The 15,766-nt window shown below is 45.0% G+C and overlaps 1 protein-coding gene across 38 annotated transcripts in view; it reads left to right on the forward strand.

Moving 5' to 3' along the window:
• LOC408685 (MAP7 domain-containing protein 1) overlaps positions 1-15,766 on the forward strand; it is a 145,421-nt gene that overhangs the window by 109,909 nt on the left and 19,746 nt on the right. For all 38 annotated transcript variants that reach the window (XM_026439251.1, XM_026439255.1, XM_026439259.1 and 35 more), the window contains one exon: positions 12,091-12,159. In XM_026439251.1, coding sequence (XP_026295036.1) covers positions 12,091-12,159 — 69 coding nt within the window. The remainder of the gene's footprint in view (positions 1-12,090; positions 12,160-15,766) is intronic.

Here is a 15,766-nt window from a genome sequence, read left to right on the forward strand (position 1 = left end):
TGTAGATCGTGTGACTACGGGCTGACTAACGAATTTTCCTCGGCTACTCTCCTTGTCCTTCCTCGGATTCCTGTCTTCTTTCGTCGGAAAATGCGCGTGCACTTTGCCAATTTGCCTGTGGAAGCGAAATGACGAAGCTATACAATCGATATAATGAAAGAAAGTGTGTTCGTATACGAATCAAATCGCTTTGTTCCTCTCTTATTTTTCCTCCAGCAATTCTTCTTCTCGCCAAGTCATAAATAAGGGAAACTTTGTTTCTCAGCCCAGTGTGGCTAGAAGATTCTCTTTAATCCTCGAACTTGGAAACGAAGAATTTTTCGCGATTTCGCCTAAAAATCTATTATTCCCGCTTTGAGAGGCAAAAATCTTTTACGAATAAATCATGGACGAGAGAAAAGTATTTCTTTTCGACTTAAGATTACGTTCAGTTTCGAGGCAAAAATTTTTTTTCAATTCCACGCGACGAAGGGAAATTCCCGGCTGCGGATGAAAATTTCTTCCCTCCCACCTGGATCGAAACGAGAACAGACATGGTCGTTGCATCGTTGCTCGGCCAGCCATTAATCAGCGAGACGCTGACGGCAGGTGGAATATGGCGGATGGAAGTTGGCTCGCGCGGCAGACCGTCCGTCGCCGTTGCCCCGCGATGCTAATGACCCGACAAATTTTCCGATTGTTCCCTATCATCGGGAAGATCTCATCCCTCGGTGGCGCTTGATAAACGATCGGCGCTTGATCACAATGGCTCGAGCCGCGGAAGCAATCCAATCCGCCGCCACTTCGATTTTTCGCGCCGGATCCCTCACCGTTGGGGCTTCTTCAATTCTCGAACGATTGAACGAATTTATAGGAAATCGGTGAATGGAGAGCTTATCGGTTTTACGATACTCGTTTCATCGCGCAACAATTATCGCGCGCCTCTTCCCTGGCTGCCTATTTATTGGCTGGTATCCTGTCTCGTTACAGAACGCTCGAGATTGAAGTGTATTTCTCTTTTTTGACGGGATGAGAAGATTTATTTGTGCCAGAAATACTTCTGATATCGTCGTCGATTAAATTTAAAAACGAATTTTATTTATTTATCGGTAATACACTCGAGAAATTGTCGATAGATTTTGAGACTGAAACCTGAAATGAATATTGTGAAAATTAAGTGTCGCTTCGAGCGTGTAAATATTTCGCGTGCTTATGTCCTCTCGTACGCGTAACATCAAGTTTTGATTTCACGTCTCGAGCGTGAGGTTGCCCTCAAACGAGGCTATACAGGGACAGAAACAATTGAGCAATTAGGGGACACAAAGGGTTATAATCTGAGGAGAACAACATCGGGAACAATGGATTTTAGAGGGATGGAGCGGCAGCTAGTCGTGACGGGGCGCTTCTTTGAACGTGCGCAGGCGCGTATGACGTTATAACTTGTCCCATCCCCCATATTACGGGGCGATACAGGGAGAACCCTGAATCGGTTGCCATTTCTCGGTTATCGATCTCTCCGCTAGATCTCTACGCCGCTATAAAACTATTCCAACCTTTCATTTTTCACCCTCGTTGCTCGATCTTAATCAACTGACCTAATTTCCCCGATCTTCCCCGACGTTTTGTCTCCGACGTCGCGTCGGATGGGGAAAGAGAAAGAGGAAGGGAGAGAAGGGAAAAAAAAAAAAGAAGGTTCTTATGGTCTAGCGTCTTGCCAATTGAAATCCACGACAAAAGAAGACAGAATGAGACTCGGTAAAGTGAAAAAAGGGGAGGAAAGGGGTGGTGGCAGGTCACTCCTTTGTGAACAGGGCCGTCCCGAGTAATGGTCTCATCGGGAATCGTCCATCTCTCCTCCACTTTTTTTCCCCTCCCTCCTTTCTTTCCCCGAGAAGAGAGGAGGAAGGTTCTTTGAATTCTAGAGAACGAGGAATTCTCGGTGAGATGAAAATCGAAAGTAATAATCAAGCGTCTTTATAGCGCGGAGCGATTCATCGAGGCGTCGATAAAATCGTGGCCGCGATCCCAATCGATTCTCTCGAAAAAGATGGCGAACGAGCCGTGAGAAGATCTACCCGCTTCCTCGGAATCTACTCCGCGTGGCGGCGATTCCCACGCGTCAATCGAAACTTTCAACTTCGTTTCTCTCTCCCCTTCCCACTTTCGGACTCGCTTTTCGAGCCGAAGCAAACGAGGAAAGGGAGGTGGCATAGGTGGCAAACACATCACCGTTTTTATCCCTCGTCCAAAGCTACCGTCCTTTGTCTACTTCCGCGCTTTCGAGAACTTTCAACCCGTTTAAGATAAATCCGTGAATATTGCCAAGCGGCCAGAGAAATGGAAAAGAACTTTTTTTTCCTTCCTTTTTTTTCACGCCTGAAATTTGGAACGCGGATATAAATATATATATATATATATATATATATATATATATATATATATATATATATTTAGTCGTCTTCATCCGCGAGTCGAGGCTCCAGAGTGAATAGGTGTTTGTGTTTGCGATTCGACGATGACGCGCGAAATAGGTGGATCCGCCGGCCTGATACGTTTCGAGATTCGAATTCGTTGGCAAGGAATAAGCCATCCTTTGTTTCAAAAATATGAAACGATACGCGCGCAATTTCCACGCCCTTTTTTCCCTTTTTTCTTTCTTTTTTTTATTTTTCACCCCCTTCTTCGTCCACCGTTTCATTTCGTAACGAATAACCCTTCTCTCACGAATGGTATGGAAACTGCGCAATCTCCATCTCCTCTCCGCGCTCTATCGGTCGCGAAAAATCCATTCGCCTTGACTTTTGTCTCTTGCAATTAAATTTCGTATTTCTCTCCCGTCTTTGTTCCCTCTCTCTCTCTTTTTTTTTTCTCCGGTTATTGTTTCCCCGGCGCGCGGTTATTTTCCCGGCATTTTGCACCACCGCATCCTCCGTTATCGAGGATTAATCGAGAGAAATCTGGATGCGGATCGAGGCCGAACAACAGCAAGATTTGAATCGTTGTCGAATGTAGAGAGGGGATGGGACTATCGAATGCGAGTAAGCGAGGATTATCTATGAAGCGTCGAGTCGCAGGCACAGGAGGATAGTTGGGAAATGAAATTAGCCGGTCACTTCTCGAAGGACAATGCATTTAGCACACGCGTGACACACAGGCGGCCGGAAGATTGGACCGAATCAGAGCACAAAATTGACGTGCATTCAATTATCGCCGGTAATCGCGTTTCACGAGCTGGGAACGGACGGTTCACGCATTTCGCTAAATAATTTCACCTCCTCGCTCGTCCTTCCTTTCAATTAAATAAATTAGCAACAACTTGGAGAACGTTTTTTCCTCCTGGATGGACGAGCCTCCACTTTCTTCCTCTCCGCCAATTTGGAAATCCGAGAAAGCGTTGAGAGGATTGTTTTTTTTTTCTTTTTTCAATCTCGAGGATTAAATATTTAGCGCTATCTCTTTCACGGATTCACTCTCTCTCTCTCCGTTTGAGGGGGGTTCAAGCGCTCGTCTCTTTGCGGTCCCCTGCAGTGGTTCCTTAGATATCTGTGCGATCTATCTTTGGACGAGTAAGTGAAATTTCTCCTCTCGTTCACTCCTCCCGTCAATTAACATTAAAATCCATCTCGAATGGGTGGATCGTGGGAAAGAAGACTAACTAACGGTGACCTATTTCGACGGATTTGGATCTCGTAAGTTTCACCCTCCAAGGGGTGTGAAAGCAAGCCTCGGCGCGTTTCATTTTTTTTACTTTTCCGCGAAATTTATCAATTAGAAAAATATATACGCGTCGCGCGTTAAAAGAGCTCGTAAAACGGCGTGGCGAATACTTTCATCTCGATTAGAGAGGAGGAGAGTCGTGTTTTATTATTCGTGGCTCTGTTACTCGAACCGGTGAATTGAACCGGCATTACGTTACGATCAAGATCAAATAATGGTTACTTACCCATCCACACAACTCCGGCTAACAAACTTCCAACTGTGTTCTTGTTAAAGTTTCGCGAGCAAACGATAGCGTGAGCGAGGGGAATTATTCTCTCTTTTTTCTCTCTCTCTCCCCTCCCCTCCTCCATCCCCGAGAAACTCGCAAAAAAAGTTTAATCGCTCGGTCCCGTTGCATCGAAGAAATTTGAAATTACAATCCGGTGGAGTAAGCGGCGAGAAGACGATGCCTAAAGGAAAAAAAAAAAGGAAAAACGAACGTTGCGCGTCTCGAAAGATCCGGCGACCGCCTTCGCCTGCGTTTCTTGCCGGCCATTTGTCATTGTACATTGCTCACTGCTCTCGGCATAGATAAATGTCGACGACGAGCCGCATCTATCTCTCTTTCTTTGACTCTCTCTCCAGCGTTTCGAGAGAACGCGCTCGAACCTCGCGTCATCGCGGCAATTAAAAGAAAGGACGCCTGCGACTCGTGATAAAACCCCCCTCGTTACGAAGACGCTCGAGCGTGGTAACGCGAAGATCGTCGGAGCCGTCCAAGTGGCAACTGTAATTAAGGGAATCGGAAGGAATGCATAATTGAATTTAATTTAACCCTCGTTACGGAAGGAAAGGGATCCTTTTCTCGACCATCTGATCGTGTCTTAATCGCGATTTTTAACGATATTTAATACCTTTCCTACATGTATATATATTTTTCTTTTTTTAAAGTTAACGTCTTGTAAATACAAGGAGTTGACGATCGTTCGTTATCGTACTTCTCGTCTACCGAAAGAGAAATTTTTGCGACAGCAATAACGAGAATAATTGAATCGGTCACGTTAGGTAGTTCCACCCTCTGTTATTAAACCGAATTTACCGGTATTGAAACCCGTGCATTGGGCCGGCTTGCGCCCCGTTTACGTAATGAGAAGAAGGGTTATAATCAGCCCTACCCCGAGCCTATCGTCCCGATGCACGCAATGTTCCCCCCAATCTTTCCCTTCCCATTGATTACAATTTTCTTTGCTCTCGTTATCCCTTCGCAAGAAATCCAATAACCGATTCTCTTTCTTTTTTCTCTCTCTCCCTCTTGTTCTCGCGCTCGGTGGTCACCATGGCCAACTTCAATTAACGCGATCCGACAGAAGGACTGTTGTAAGTGTCGTCCTTATTTCCCTCGCGATAATTACGTCACCGAGCTCGTTTTTGCGGTCGCACGCTCTCGCCTCGCTCCACGCGCCTCTTCTTTCAACGACGGTCACTCGATTCCCCCTGACCCTCCCTCGGAGGGGAGGGAGGATTCGGTTGGCGAAACGAGCGCAGCGCAGATTGAATCTCGGATTAATTACTCGGCTTCAACGATCAACTGCGATACAACGCTCCTCTGATCATCGCCCTGACGCGTATTCGATAAACGGAGGGACGGTCGTTGAATGTACGTTGATTGGTGGCGAGATTGCGAATCGGTCGAAGATGCGGGTTGGGTGATTCGAGGGGTAGGTCAGTTTTTCGAGGTCAGAATTTCTCTCGGATAAACACTGTCGACGTGGTGATTAGTCGAAGGGAAAAGAAAAGAATCGAGGATCTCTATAATTCAATTCGGAAAGAAGAGAAGGTGGACTTGAGAGTTGGAAAACGTTCGCGTGCGCGACTTAAGCGGATTTCCACGAAGAGGAGGAAGGCTGCGCGTTCTCGATAATTAAATCGGACGCCCGCGGCGCGAAACGGGTAACCCTCCCCCTCTTACCCCTCGATTTCGAAGAGTAATTAACACTTCTACCCTCTGATAAACCGATCTAACGCTCCCCTCGATTTAAGTTAATTCGAACTTTGCCTAAAGAAATCATGTATTATTTTTTAATACGTATAATTCGATGATATTCGATGTTGTTTCTAACTATTTCCTTATTCGTTGATAATTACGTTTCACGAAGAAGAACTATTATTCATTCGATGATATTGAAATTACGATGACGAGGATAACAACGTTAATTCGACGATGGATTGCAAATTCAGTCGCGTGTTGAAAAAGAATGGCCAGGCAACGTTCGTTTTGTACGTTCGAACGTAGAATTTTTCGCCCGAGGAAAAAAGAGAAAAACTTGGCCGAATCGATTAATTTCTGTCGACCGACAGCGGCTCGAGAGGAGTCTCTCTCTCTCTTTCCCGCCACTTATCGTGCCCCAAAAATATGGGACACGCGTTTAATTGAAATCAATCTCGTCGAACGCGATAAAGTCGAACGTTCTCGAATGGGGAGGGGGAGGGAGAATTGTAATTGTTGCTCCAAGTAGTTTGTCCGACGAATCATCCCCGGGAGCGTAACAATTTCGTGAAAATGTTTATCGATTCGATGGGGAACGTATTAAGAACACTTGTTGATGATTAAAAGCTTTCTCTATCGATATAGAAACTAAAGGTTAATTTATCCGATCGTTGAATGAAAATCTCGAATTTCGTAATGAGTCCTCGAACGATGAATGTTTAAATGTAAATGGCTCGGAATAAGAATCGGCTTTCGTCGTTAATTTTTAGGAGGTAAAGAAGTTTTCGCGATCGAAGTAAGGGTTACGTTGCTAATACGACGATAGAGGATCAATTATCCGAACTAATTGGCTGGCCCCGAAATGGGTTCGGGAAAATTGTTGCGAATAACGAAGCACGCGTGTTACTTATTCAGTTTATAAGTAGGGATTACGATTAAAATTAAATACAAGAGTGCTACACTTCAGCAATTTGAAACGTATATTACGCAAAATATATAATTTATACGTTTTAAACGATACGTAAAACGAGAGTTAACAATGGCGACGATGTAATTGGTATTCTATATTTATGCAAAGAATATATAATTATTTTGCTTTTAAAGTTTAAATAGAATACGATTGAAAACTGCATCGTTCGTGGCGACGCAAATATTTCTGTTAAAGATACAATAACTTTCGAGTTATTCAGATTCCTCGCTCTGTCCAGGATGACGGTCATTGACGAGATCTAAATCTCGTTTCGCAACATTCCGAAGATTTCCGAAATGGATGATCGATCAGAGACAGGAATCCCTTCGAGCCATTCGGAAAAGTGTGTAGCTTAACCGGGGCGAGGATGCTCGAAGGCCGCAAGTTTAACTAACGCTCCGCTAACCGCGTTAACCCGTGTTTGCCAACTAATTAAACGGTTGATATTTGCTCATCCGTCCCTGAAACATATTCGAGGCGCACGGGTCGTGGAAGAGCGTGACCGAGGCGTCGGGATAATCACGAGGCTCTCGTAACGACGCGCAAATGAACTCGTCCCCCTTCTCGATCCGGAAATGAAACGACGAAGAATTAACTAGTCGCTGCGCAGCGTGCTCTCATATCCGTGCCACATTCCGTGTTTATTGGCTTCATCCCTTGTAGCCCGCCTGTATGAATATTGGACCGGAGATGCGCAACTTTTCCATTTTTCTCTCTCTTTTTATTTTTGTGCTCGATTCGTTAGGAAAAAAAGAAAGATTTCGAAGGAATTTTAATAAATTGAATTTCTCGAAGAAAGAATATGTTAATATCTTTAAGAATTTCCTCGAGAATTTCTCTATTCTTGGATTCTAGAGGGATTAATGCTCGCTCTAATTGGCGCGCGAAAAGGCGCGCACGGAACAAAGTGTAGGACGCTTTTTTCGACTCGTTTCTTCGAGCGCATGCGTCTTCGCGGACAAATAATGGGGAGGAATGCACGCGATTTGTGTTCGATGCGTGTCCCTTCCTCCCGGGGAAGGGGAAGCGACGATTGCACTCGTTGGCCCCAATAAATTTCTCTCGCGAGGCGCGATAGAGGTTGCATGCGACGGTTGCATGCAACGCGGGGCCACCGCTGCGGAACACGTTGCGACATTCGATAGCCGTGGCCGTGGCTTTGTAAATTGGAGCCGCGCGAATGCAGATTCGACGAGGCGGGAGAATCGCCTCGGGCGATACCTCGTAAGGGATCCTTTTGTCCGCGACAGCAATTTATGGAGCGCGAGCCGGTGTCGTACACCGAGAATTACGAGCTTGCTGCTCGCCCGAGAGATCACCGCTATCTCCTTTAACGGACATTTATGCCCTCCTCTCCTTCCGCAACGTGTTATATTACCTTCCACCGTGTTTTCTCTCCGAGTTTGAAATTAAAATTATTTGTTTACATTATTCCGCGATTAATCGCGCGGCCTGGATTCACGATTTATTCGATCTTCCATGCCATATTGCGAAAACGTTGTCGAGGAATGAAAAAAAAATAAAAAAAAAGAAAAGGAAAGGAAAGTTGAAAAACGAAAAAGTTGACGAAGTTCTGACGCGTAAAGTAAAATTCAATCCGCATTCGGGAGCGAAAAGGTTGGAAAGCAAAGGGAAATCTCCGCTGGTTTTAATTCTAGCAAATTATTTCAGTGTCGTTAAACATTCCCGTGGCGGGAATTAATTCCGGAAGGAAGGACGCGAGAAGGTTGGCTCGTTCGCGCGTTGGCGAAAAGCGAACGTTGAAGTGGCGAGCCGAGCTATTATTTGCGATTCACGGCACGAGGCGGTAAATCAGAAGATTATTTAGCGCCTCGAAAGTGCTTCGCGAAGGTGTTCATGCGGTGACGGGAAGTCGAAACGAAACGTGCTCGTTATACGAGTGGTATCGTGTCGCGTGTTTATTCCCTTGGCCGTTTCTTTTTATTCCTCTTCTCGTCGTGCTTCGCACCGATCCGCGCGTGGCTTCCTTCTTTCCTTCCTTCCTTCCTTCCTACCTTTATGCTCACGCGTGAAAACGACTTTGCCAATTTTTCTCCCTCTCCACTTCGATTCGAATTCGATTCCAGACGCGTTGTCATCGAGGACGATACGTGTCTCTCTTCAAAGAGAAACATTCTCTGACCCTGAGGATTTATCGCCATTCGACTCTCTTATTAACAACGTTTTAAATTCCTCTCTTCAAGGATCGTTAAACCCTCGTGTCACGTTATTCTCGCGTGGAAACGCTTCATTGCTCGTTCGATATCGTTCCATTATTAGTCGCATTCTCGTCGAAACTTGGTCTCGATAACCGTAACGTAATTGTTCAAACGCGAATTTAAAGGAATCGTTTAAAGGAACAGTCGTTGTTAACCGTCCCTCTCGTGTTATTCATATTGCTCGTAATGAATCTATCCGTGTCAACGTTAATTCTTCACTCTCGAAGAACTGGATCGGATGAGTGATGCTTTTTCCAACTCTTATTCGTTGAAATACGACGTTGAACGGTTGACAACGCGCGGCCACCACTCTCGAGAGTAATAATTCCCACTGTCCGTCTCTGGCTGGCGACTCCTTTTCAGGGACGACGGCCATTGGCGCGAGTTCACCCACGGCGAGCGGAGTAATACCTCTCCTCGGCCCATCCATTGAAATTACTGCCGCGCCTTCGTTGGAATTACGAGCTCTCAGTCTTCATTATCGTACCACGACGATCCACGATAGTGACGTTTTAATAGCTTGTATCTGTGCTCTGGTGGAGGGAGGACCAGGCTTGGGAACGATTTCTCAAGAAGGAGGAGAGCTCTCGATAAAACGATTTTCCTTCCAACGTGTAGCCTCTGCGTTTCCACCTTCGACCATTCCATTTTCTCTCTCTCTCTCTCCCTCTCGTCTGTCGATATCGCGATCCGTAAATCAGGAAACTCGAGGGTTTCACGATACGGCCGAGAGAACCGGTGTAAATTTTTAACTATCGCCGTATCGTGGAGTAGTTTCTCCGTGGCTGGGGTAGTATTTAACCGGCGTATTATCGAATATTGAGTCGTCGCGGCTCGGTTTACGCTGGAATCCAATTTACAACGGTAACCTAACCTAATCTAGCCTAATCTTGCCGCATCCACGCTATTATCCGCCAACAACTCACGACGAAGCACGACGGTATAGACACTTGAACAAACTTGGAACAAATTGCAGCGTACTCCGTGTACAGCGTGTATTTGCCGGGGTGGAGGAAGTACACAACGTCGTAAAGATCCTCGTAATGCCGCGTTCAGTTGGCTTGGGAGTCGATGTAGTCGTGAGTTTTCATGTAGGAACTCTAGCTCTGACTCTAGAAACAATATTAACACGTATCTCTTAGCGATTGAAAAAAAAATTTCTGACGACTTTCGACGTATCGAATTATAGGTTGATCGAATTAATATGCATCAAGATTCCTCGCGTCAATGGAAACCATTTACCAGATTCGACGGATTGCGAACTCGATAAGAAGAGTAATTGGCGCGATCACTTTTAGGGGAAGAGCAGAGGAGGGAGAAATTGGTAGCGCGAAAGGGGATGTTCGTTGCGTGGTTTGTGCACGCGTCGTGTGTGTGCCTCCTCACCCGCAGGCGCCAGCCGGTCGCGTGAAACGCAGGAAATGGCAGTCGCGACGAATTGCATTATTAATCAGCGTTGAAAAGGCTGGCCGGCCACCGTTGCAAATTTTTTTTCACGGACTATCTCTCGCGGGCTATATGATACTCCTCTAAGCTCTCTTTCTCTCTCTCGCCAATTTCCGGCCGATCGATTTATCCCACGACCAAAATGATCGATCTTCTTCACGGTTCGCGACACAACCGACTTGTGCGCGATTCACTTGGCGGACGGTTTCGGATAATGGCGAAGGAGAATGTGCCAAGGGTGGAAACGTCGAGGGTTCGATGCCAACGCCTTCGTCCCGCCATCAAGTTCACGCGTACCTGACCCGAAATAATCGCTGGAACGATTCGATTCGAAGGATCCAAATTACACGTTCTTTATTTACAAAATTGTATCGATGAAAAAAAGAAAAAGGAAAAGGATTAAACTATCATTTTCTTTCGCAATTAATGCTGGTCGAGTGCGGAATGGTCGGCCGATTATGATTTATATTACACGAAAATTAATTAATATTTAATACAGCAGGTTGAATCTCATGGCGGTTTATTAACTCGCACAAGTGTAGCGCAAAATCGCATAATTAATTTCTGGCGTTGAAATTCTTTACGCTTGTACATATATATATATACATTAACTATTACATACTACGCCGGTGGCATCGTTTCACGAGCAATCGAGATCAATGGAATCGTGGCCCGTATCCATTGTACCCCGATCAATTGACTCCCGATCCCGTACAACAAGGCCGTAGACGAAATATCGAACGCTTCGCCGGCCAATTTCCGCCCGTGATATAAACGCGCGAGCGAGTTAGAAGCCCGAAATCGATTGCCAAGCGAAATGACCCGCGAAGTGTAAGCCGTCTGATCAAATTACCTTATTATATGCCACCAGCCGTGAAACCGGCCATCCACCTTTCGGTTAAGGTACCCGCGCTTCCAGATAAACCTGTTTCCTACGGTCGAGAGAACTGCTGCGTCTGCAATCTTTTATGTGAGACGTGAAATTCTCCAGGAATATTGTTGTGTAATTGTCCACGATTATCGACGAAATTGACGAATGGAATGGAAAGAGAAAGTAGCGAGTGAAAATTTGTTGGATAATCGTGTATATAAATATGTATACATACACGGTTAATTTCACACGGAAAAATAATTGGGACTGGTCGGTCCGTTTGCCGGAAAGTTGAATTTCTTCGCTCAAGGTGTTTATTAGCGGCTGAGGGAGGGAAGGAGGGAGGGGAGGGTTAATGAAGACAGAGTTAATAAGCTTGTTAGCAACGTGGGCGAAAGACGCGGGCATCGCGATAGTTGGCCTTACATGCAGAGTCAATGGATGTGTGTCCGCATAAAGGGGAGCCTATTCTCTGCGCCCTCTCCTCCTCCTCCTCCTCCTTGCCTCTACTTGGTGGGCAACTTTGATGAATAGTTAGCGGCGAGTGGGCAACCGACGCGGGCACGCCATTCCGGCGATATTTAGAGAGACACGCGACCTAACGCGATGAAAAGGAAATGCAAATGTCAGCGGAGAAGTTGTAACGGCTGGTGGCCAGTCTCTGAGGATATTTTCGAATAGCCATAAGTGGGACACCCTGCCTCTTTATCTCGACACCTTTTCTATTTTTCGTGTCGGATATTTTTAGACGCTGATTTTTCTATATTTATCATCTATAAATTTCATTTCTACTTTTTCTATTTTTCTTTTTTATTTCTGAAAATTTTATCACCGCCAATACGAATATGCGATAAATATAAGAGATATTTCCAAATTATTATCGATTAAAAGGATGAATATTGGAACATTTGTGTTACAGCTGGAGCCGCTTCTGAGGAAACTAACCAAAGGTCCAGTTCTGCACACAATCGCCACTCTCTCACGAAGGGTAAGCAATCGAGCGACAGATCACCACGCAACGTAGAGGAAGAATCGACGCGCGAATCGCGTATTCGATCGATCGTTTCGAACACATCCCCGCCGATGCTATGTCGCTTTCTCGTTTGCACACAAATCACACGGATATCGCGACAATTATGCGCACTTCATGCATGCTCGTATACATATATACATATATATATATATTTACACGCGTGAACACGCGAAAAAGGTTCTTCTCGTGTCGCATGTCGGCGGGAAAGTATCATTTCGTTTCGCTTTTGTCGCGGAAGCTTCTGGCAAATGTTTCCGTTGTGAACGCTACCGCCGCACAACAGCCACGAATAATCCTTTCTCGTTGATCAGTAGCTGTAAATTCGTGAACAAAAGGAACCGTTCGTTTTCGAATATAAAGGAAACCGGTATAAAGCTTACCGTTGTTATTCCGTATTAAAACGAGTGAAACAACGGATAGAGATATTCGGTTCACCGATCGTTACGCAATAACTATCCTCTCTTGGATTATCGAGGCGAAGAGTCGTGGCATTTTTTTCAAGGTTATTCCGCTATCTACGAGATATTCGAGTCGAGGCGTGTAATTCCGGAGCGGAATTCGAAAGAGAAATAAAAAAAGAAAGAAAGAAAGAAAGAAAGAAATTCCGTACATGGTGTTACGAACCACTATGTTTTGTGAACTCGAGTAAAAGGAAAAAAAAAAAAAGATCGATCCCGAGTATGGATCCATCCGCAACTGGTCAACGGCAGATAACAATATCTGTGCACAATGCGCAAAACGGACAAATGGATTTAATAACGTTTTAATCCTATCGATTGATCCGTACCGCAAATCCGAGTTTGCGCTTGAAAAGCCAGAAATTTAATCAACTGTGGCGTGGAACGTCCATGAAATTGATAATAACGGGGGCATTTGTCTGGAAGAATAACGAAAAATCGGCGAGGCTTGAAAAATCCGCTGGTAACTTGTGGAACCTTGAGAAGAGAGAGAGAAAGAGAGACTATAACCTTTCCAATCGTTCGCTAAAAAATTTTCACAAATTCAATTCTACGCAGTGAACACGCGTAGAATTCTATCAACAATTCTAATATAATATAAACATCAACGATTCTCTGCGCGTTAAATTCTAAAATCGCGACGAAAGAATTTATTATACCAATAACAAATATTAACGTTGACATAACGTTATCGCTGTATAAATTTAAGCTTGGCAAAATTTCCATCGAGATAGATTGGAAAGGGAGGGAGGGAGGAATTAGGAGGTTCGTTCCTTGATAACGTAATTAGAGGTATGGCGAAGGAGGGGGGGAATATCGAACCGCGGGGCCGGTTAAGCGCGAGGACAATTACGAAAGCTCGGGGCAAGAGAGAACGGAAGCAAAGTCGCGTGGAGCTCGGTTGCACGCGCGAGCCTCGTTCGCTCGTTAAATATTAGTAGAACACTCCGATGGTGCTAGGATGAGAAAACCAGGACAATTTCGATCGTCACTCCCGACGTGCCTCCATTAAAATGGAATACGAGCCACTCGACGGCTCGTTGCGTTTAAACGTGTCTATCACGCGTGTTTCAACGTTCCCAGATGAAAGCCCAGATTCGGCTTCGGAATCAGCGAATTGCTCCTCCTTTTTTTATAAATAGAATCTTTTTATCTTTGTTTCTTATTATATCGCATATAATGCATAACGATAATGCATATTCAAGAAGATAAATAATGACGAACGGGATGATAAATTTTTGATAAATGGTGTGAGGATGGCGAAGAAACGGACGGCTTCTCGCCATTGTGCATTATTCGAGAAGTAGCGCGAACGTTGTACCGATGAGACGAGAAAGAAAGAAGTAGGTATGAAGGAGGTACAGGATGAAAAAGAAGAAAAAAAAAGAAAAGAAAAGAAAAAGAAGAAGGGTGGTTGAAGTGGTGGAGAGGTAATCGACTCGAGAAGTGCCGCGAGGACAGAAAAATAGTAAAGAACGATGCGCCAAGGTGGACGGGCAGAACAGATTCCTATTGTTTCCCGACCCACTTCCCCAACGCTGGAAAATTAACAGAGTTCCTTGGTTGGTATCCACTGACAGATTTTTCCCAACTGCCTTTCGAGATGCTTTCTTCTTCCGCGACCTTGGAAGCGCGGAAATAGGAACGCGCTGACCCAAACAGCCAACGTTTCGCGGATCGAATTATCGTTTTTTAACGTCGAATAATCAAAGAATATACCGTTGGAAAGTTTCACGAATAACCCGAATTTGTATAGGAAATAAACGTTGGATTTTCGACGATCTTTCGACGAGATGCTGAAATTGCTCGTCTTTCGCGAGTTCGAGTTTTCAATGGAAAAGTTGGCCGCTCGGTGAGTGGAAAGAATTTTGAAAATATTCCAGTCGAAATGGTACGGCATCGAAGGAGCGAGACTGGAAAAAAAAAAAAGGCTATTGTCCATACGTATTCCGAAGATTCGAGATAATACCCGCTACGTTGTTTCACGCAAAGTTGCGTCGCATTGTAGTGTAGCGAGGCGCATTTCTATTGGCAACAACAATAGGCCAGTATACGGATGTTCAATTGGCAATGCGGTCTTTGTCGTTTCTTTCCCGTGGAGAAAGAACACGTGTCTCTCCCTTGGTTGAAGAAACGCGCGTATCCTTTTTATTTGCACTTCTTGAAATTACTTCTCTCTCGCCGCGCCGTTAAATATATCGTTGAAGAGCCGTGAAGAAAACTAAAACTAGCAAATTGTATAGCTTATTTAAAGAGACTGAAATTTTTCTCTCTCTCTCTCTCTCTCTCTCTCTCTCGCATCGATTATACCTGGGATTATTCCACTCTCGACCTACTTTGCGCCTCTCCTACTTTCGTAAACGTTCATTGTTCAACGTTTGCGAATCGATAAAAGGGATTTTAACTCCTCCGTCGAAATGATCGAAGAATCGAAAAAGAAAGAAAGAAATCGTTTCGCCAACTCTGGAAATCAACTCGCGATAACACGATCGGTGGCCTGCTTCGCGAGGACAAAGGCGGCCCCCACCAGTCTCGATCGAGTAATAAGTTTGTAATAGTAGATTGCGGATTGGTATCCATTGAACGATTGAAGGGATCCGGCGAAGCTCTAAATCTGCAGCGAGACGTTCCCGTGGAGATAAGGGAAACGATTCAGAAATGGGAAGAGGAAACTATCGCGGATCCCTCTCGGTCTACAATTGGGTTTCTTCTTCGCAGCGAAATTTCAATTCCATCCGCGAGAGCGGATGAAAAGGCTTGGATTTCCATTGTTTTCCGATTCACTTCCAGGCGACGGAAGATTAACAGAGCCGACGTGTGTATATCCCACCGCCGAGGGCCTCTCCACGTTTTTCGACCGTTTTCGCGGGAAGTGGGACTCATTGTGGCTCGAGACTGCTGTAATTTAAAATCATCGTTCAAAGTTTTTTCCCTCGGAATTTTTCCCTTCCGCCATCTTTTTTTTTTTCTCTCCCTTTCCTCGGTAAGGTAAATCATCTTGAAGAGGGCTCGCCCTCGTTTATTCGCATCTATATATATATACACGCGAATACTCCAACGAGGAGAGTTTCTCGAATTTCCGTCTGAAAGGACGTTTTTGACGC

Source organism: Apis mellifera, linkage group LG2 (assembly GCF_003254395.2).
Source record: "Apis mellifera strain DH4 linkage group LG2, Amel_HAv3.1, whole genome shotgun sequence".
In the NCBI taxonomy this organism is placed as follows: domain Eukaryota; kingdom Metazoa; phylum Arthropoda; class Insecta; order Hymenoptera; family Apidae; genus Apis; species Apis mellifera.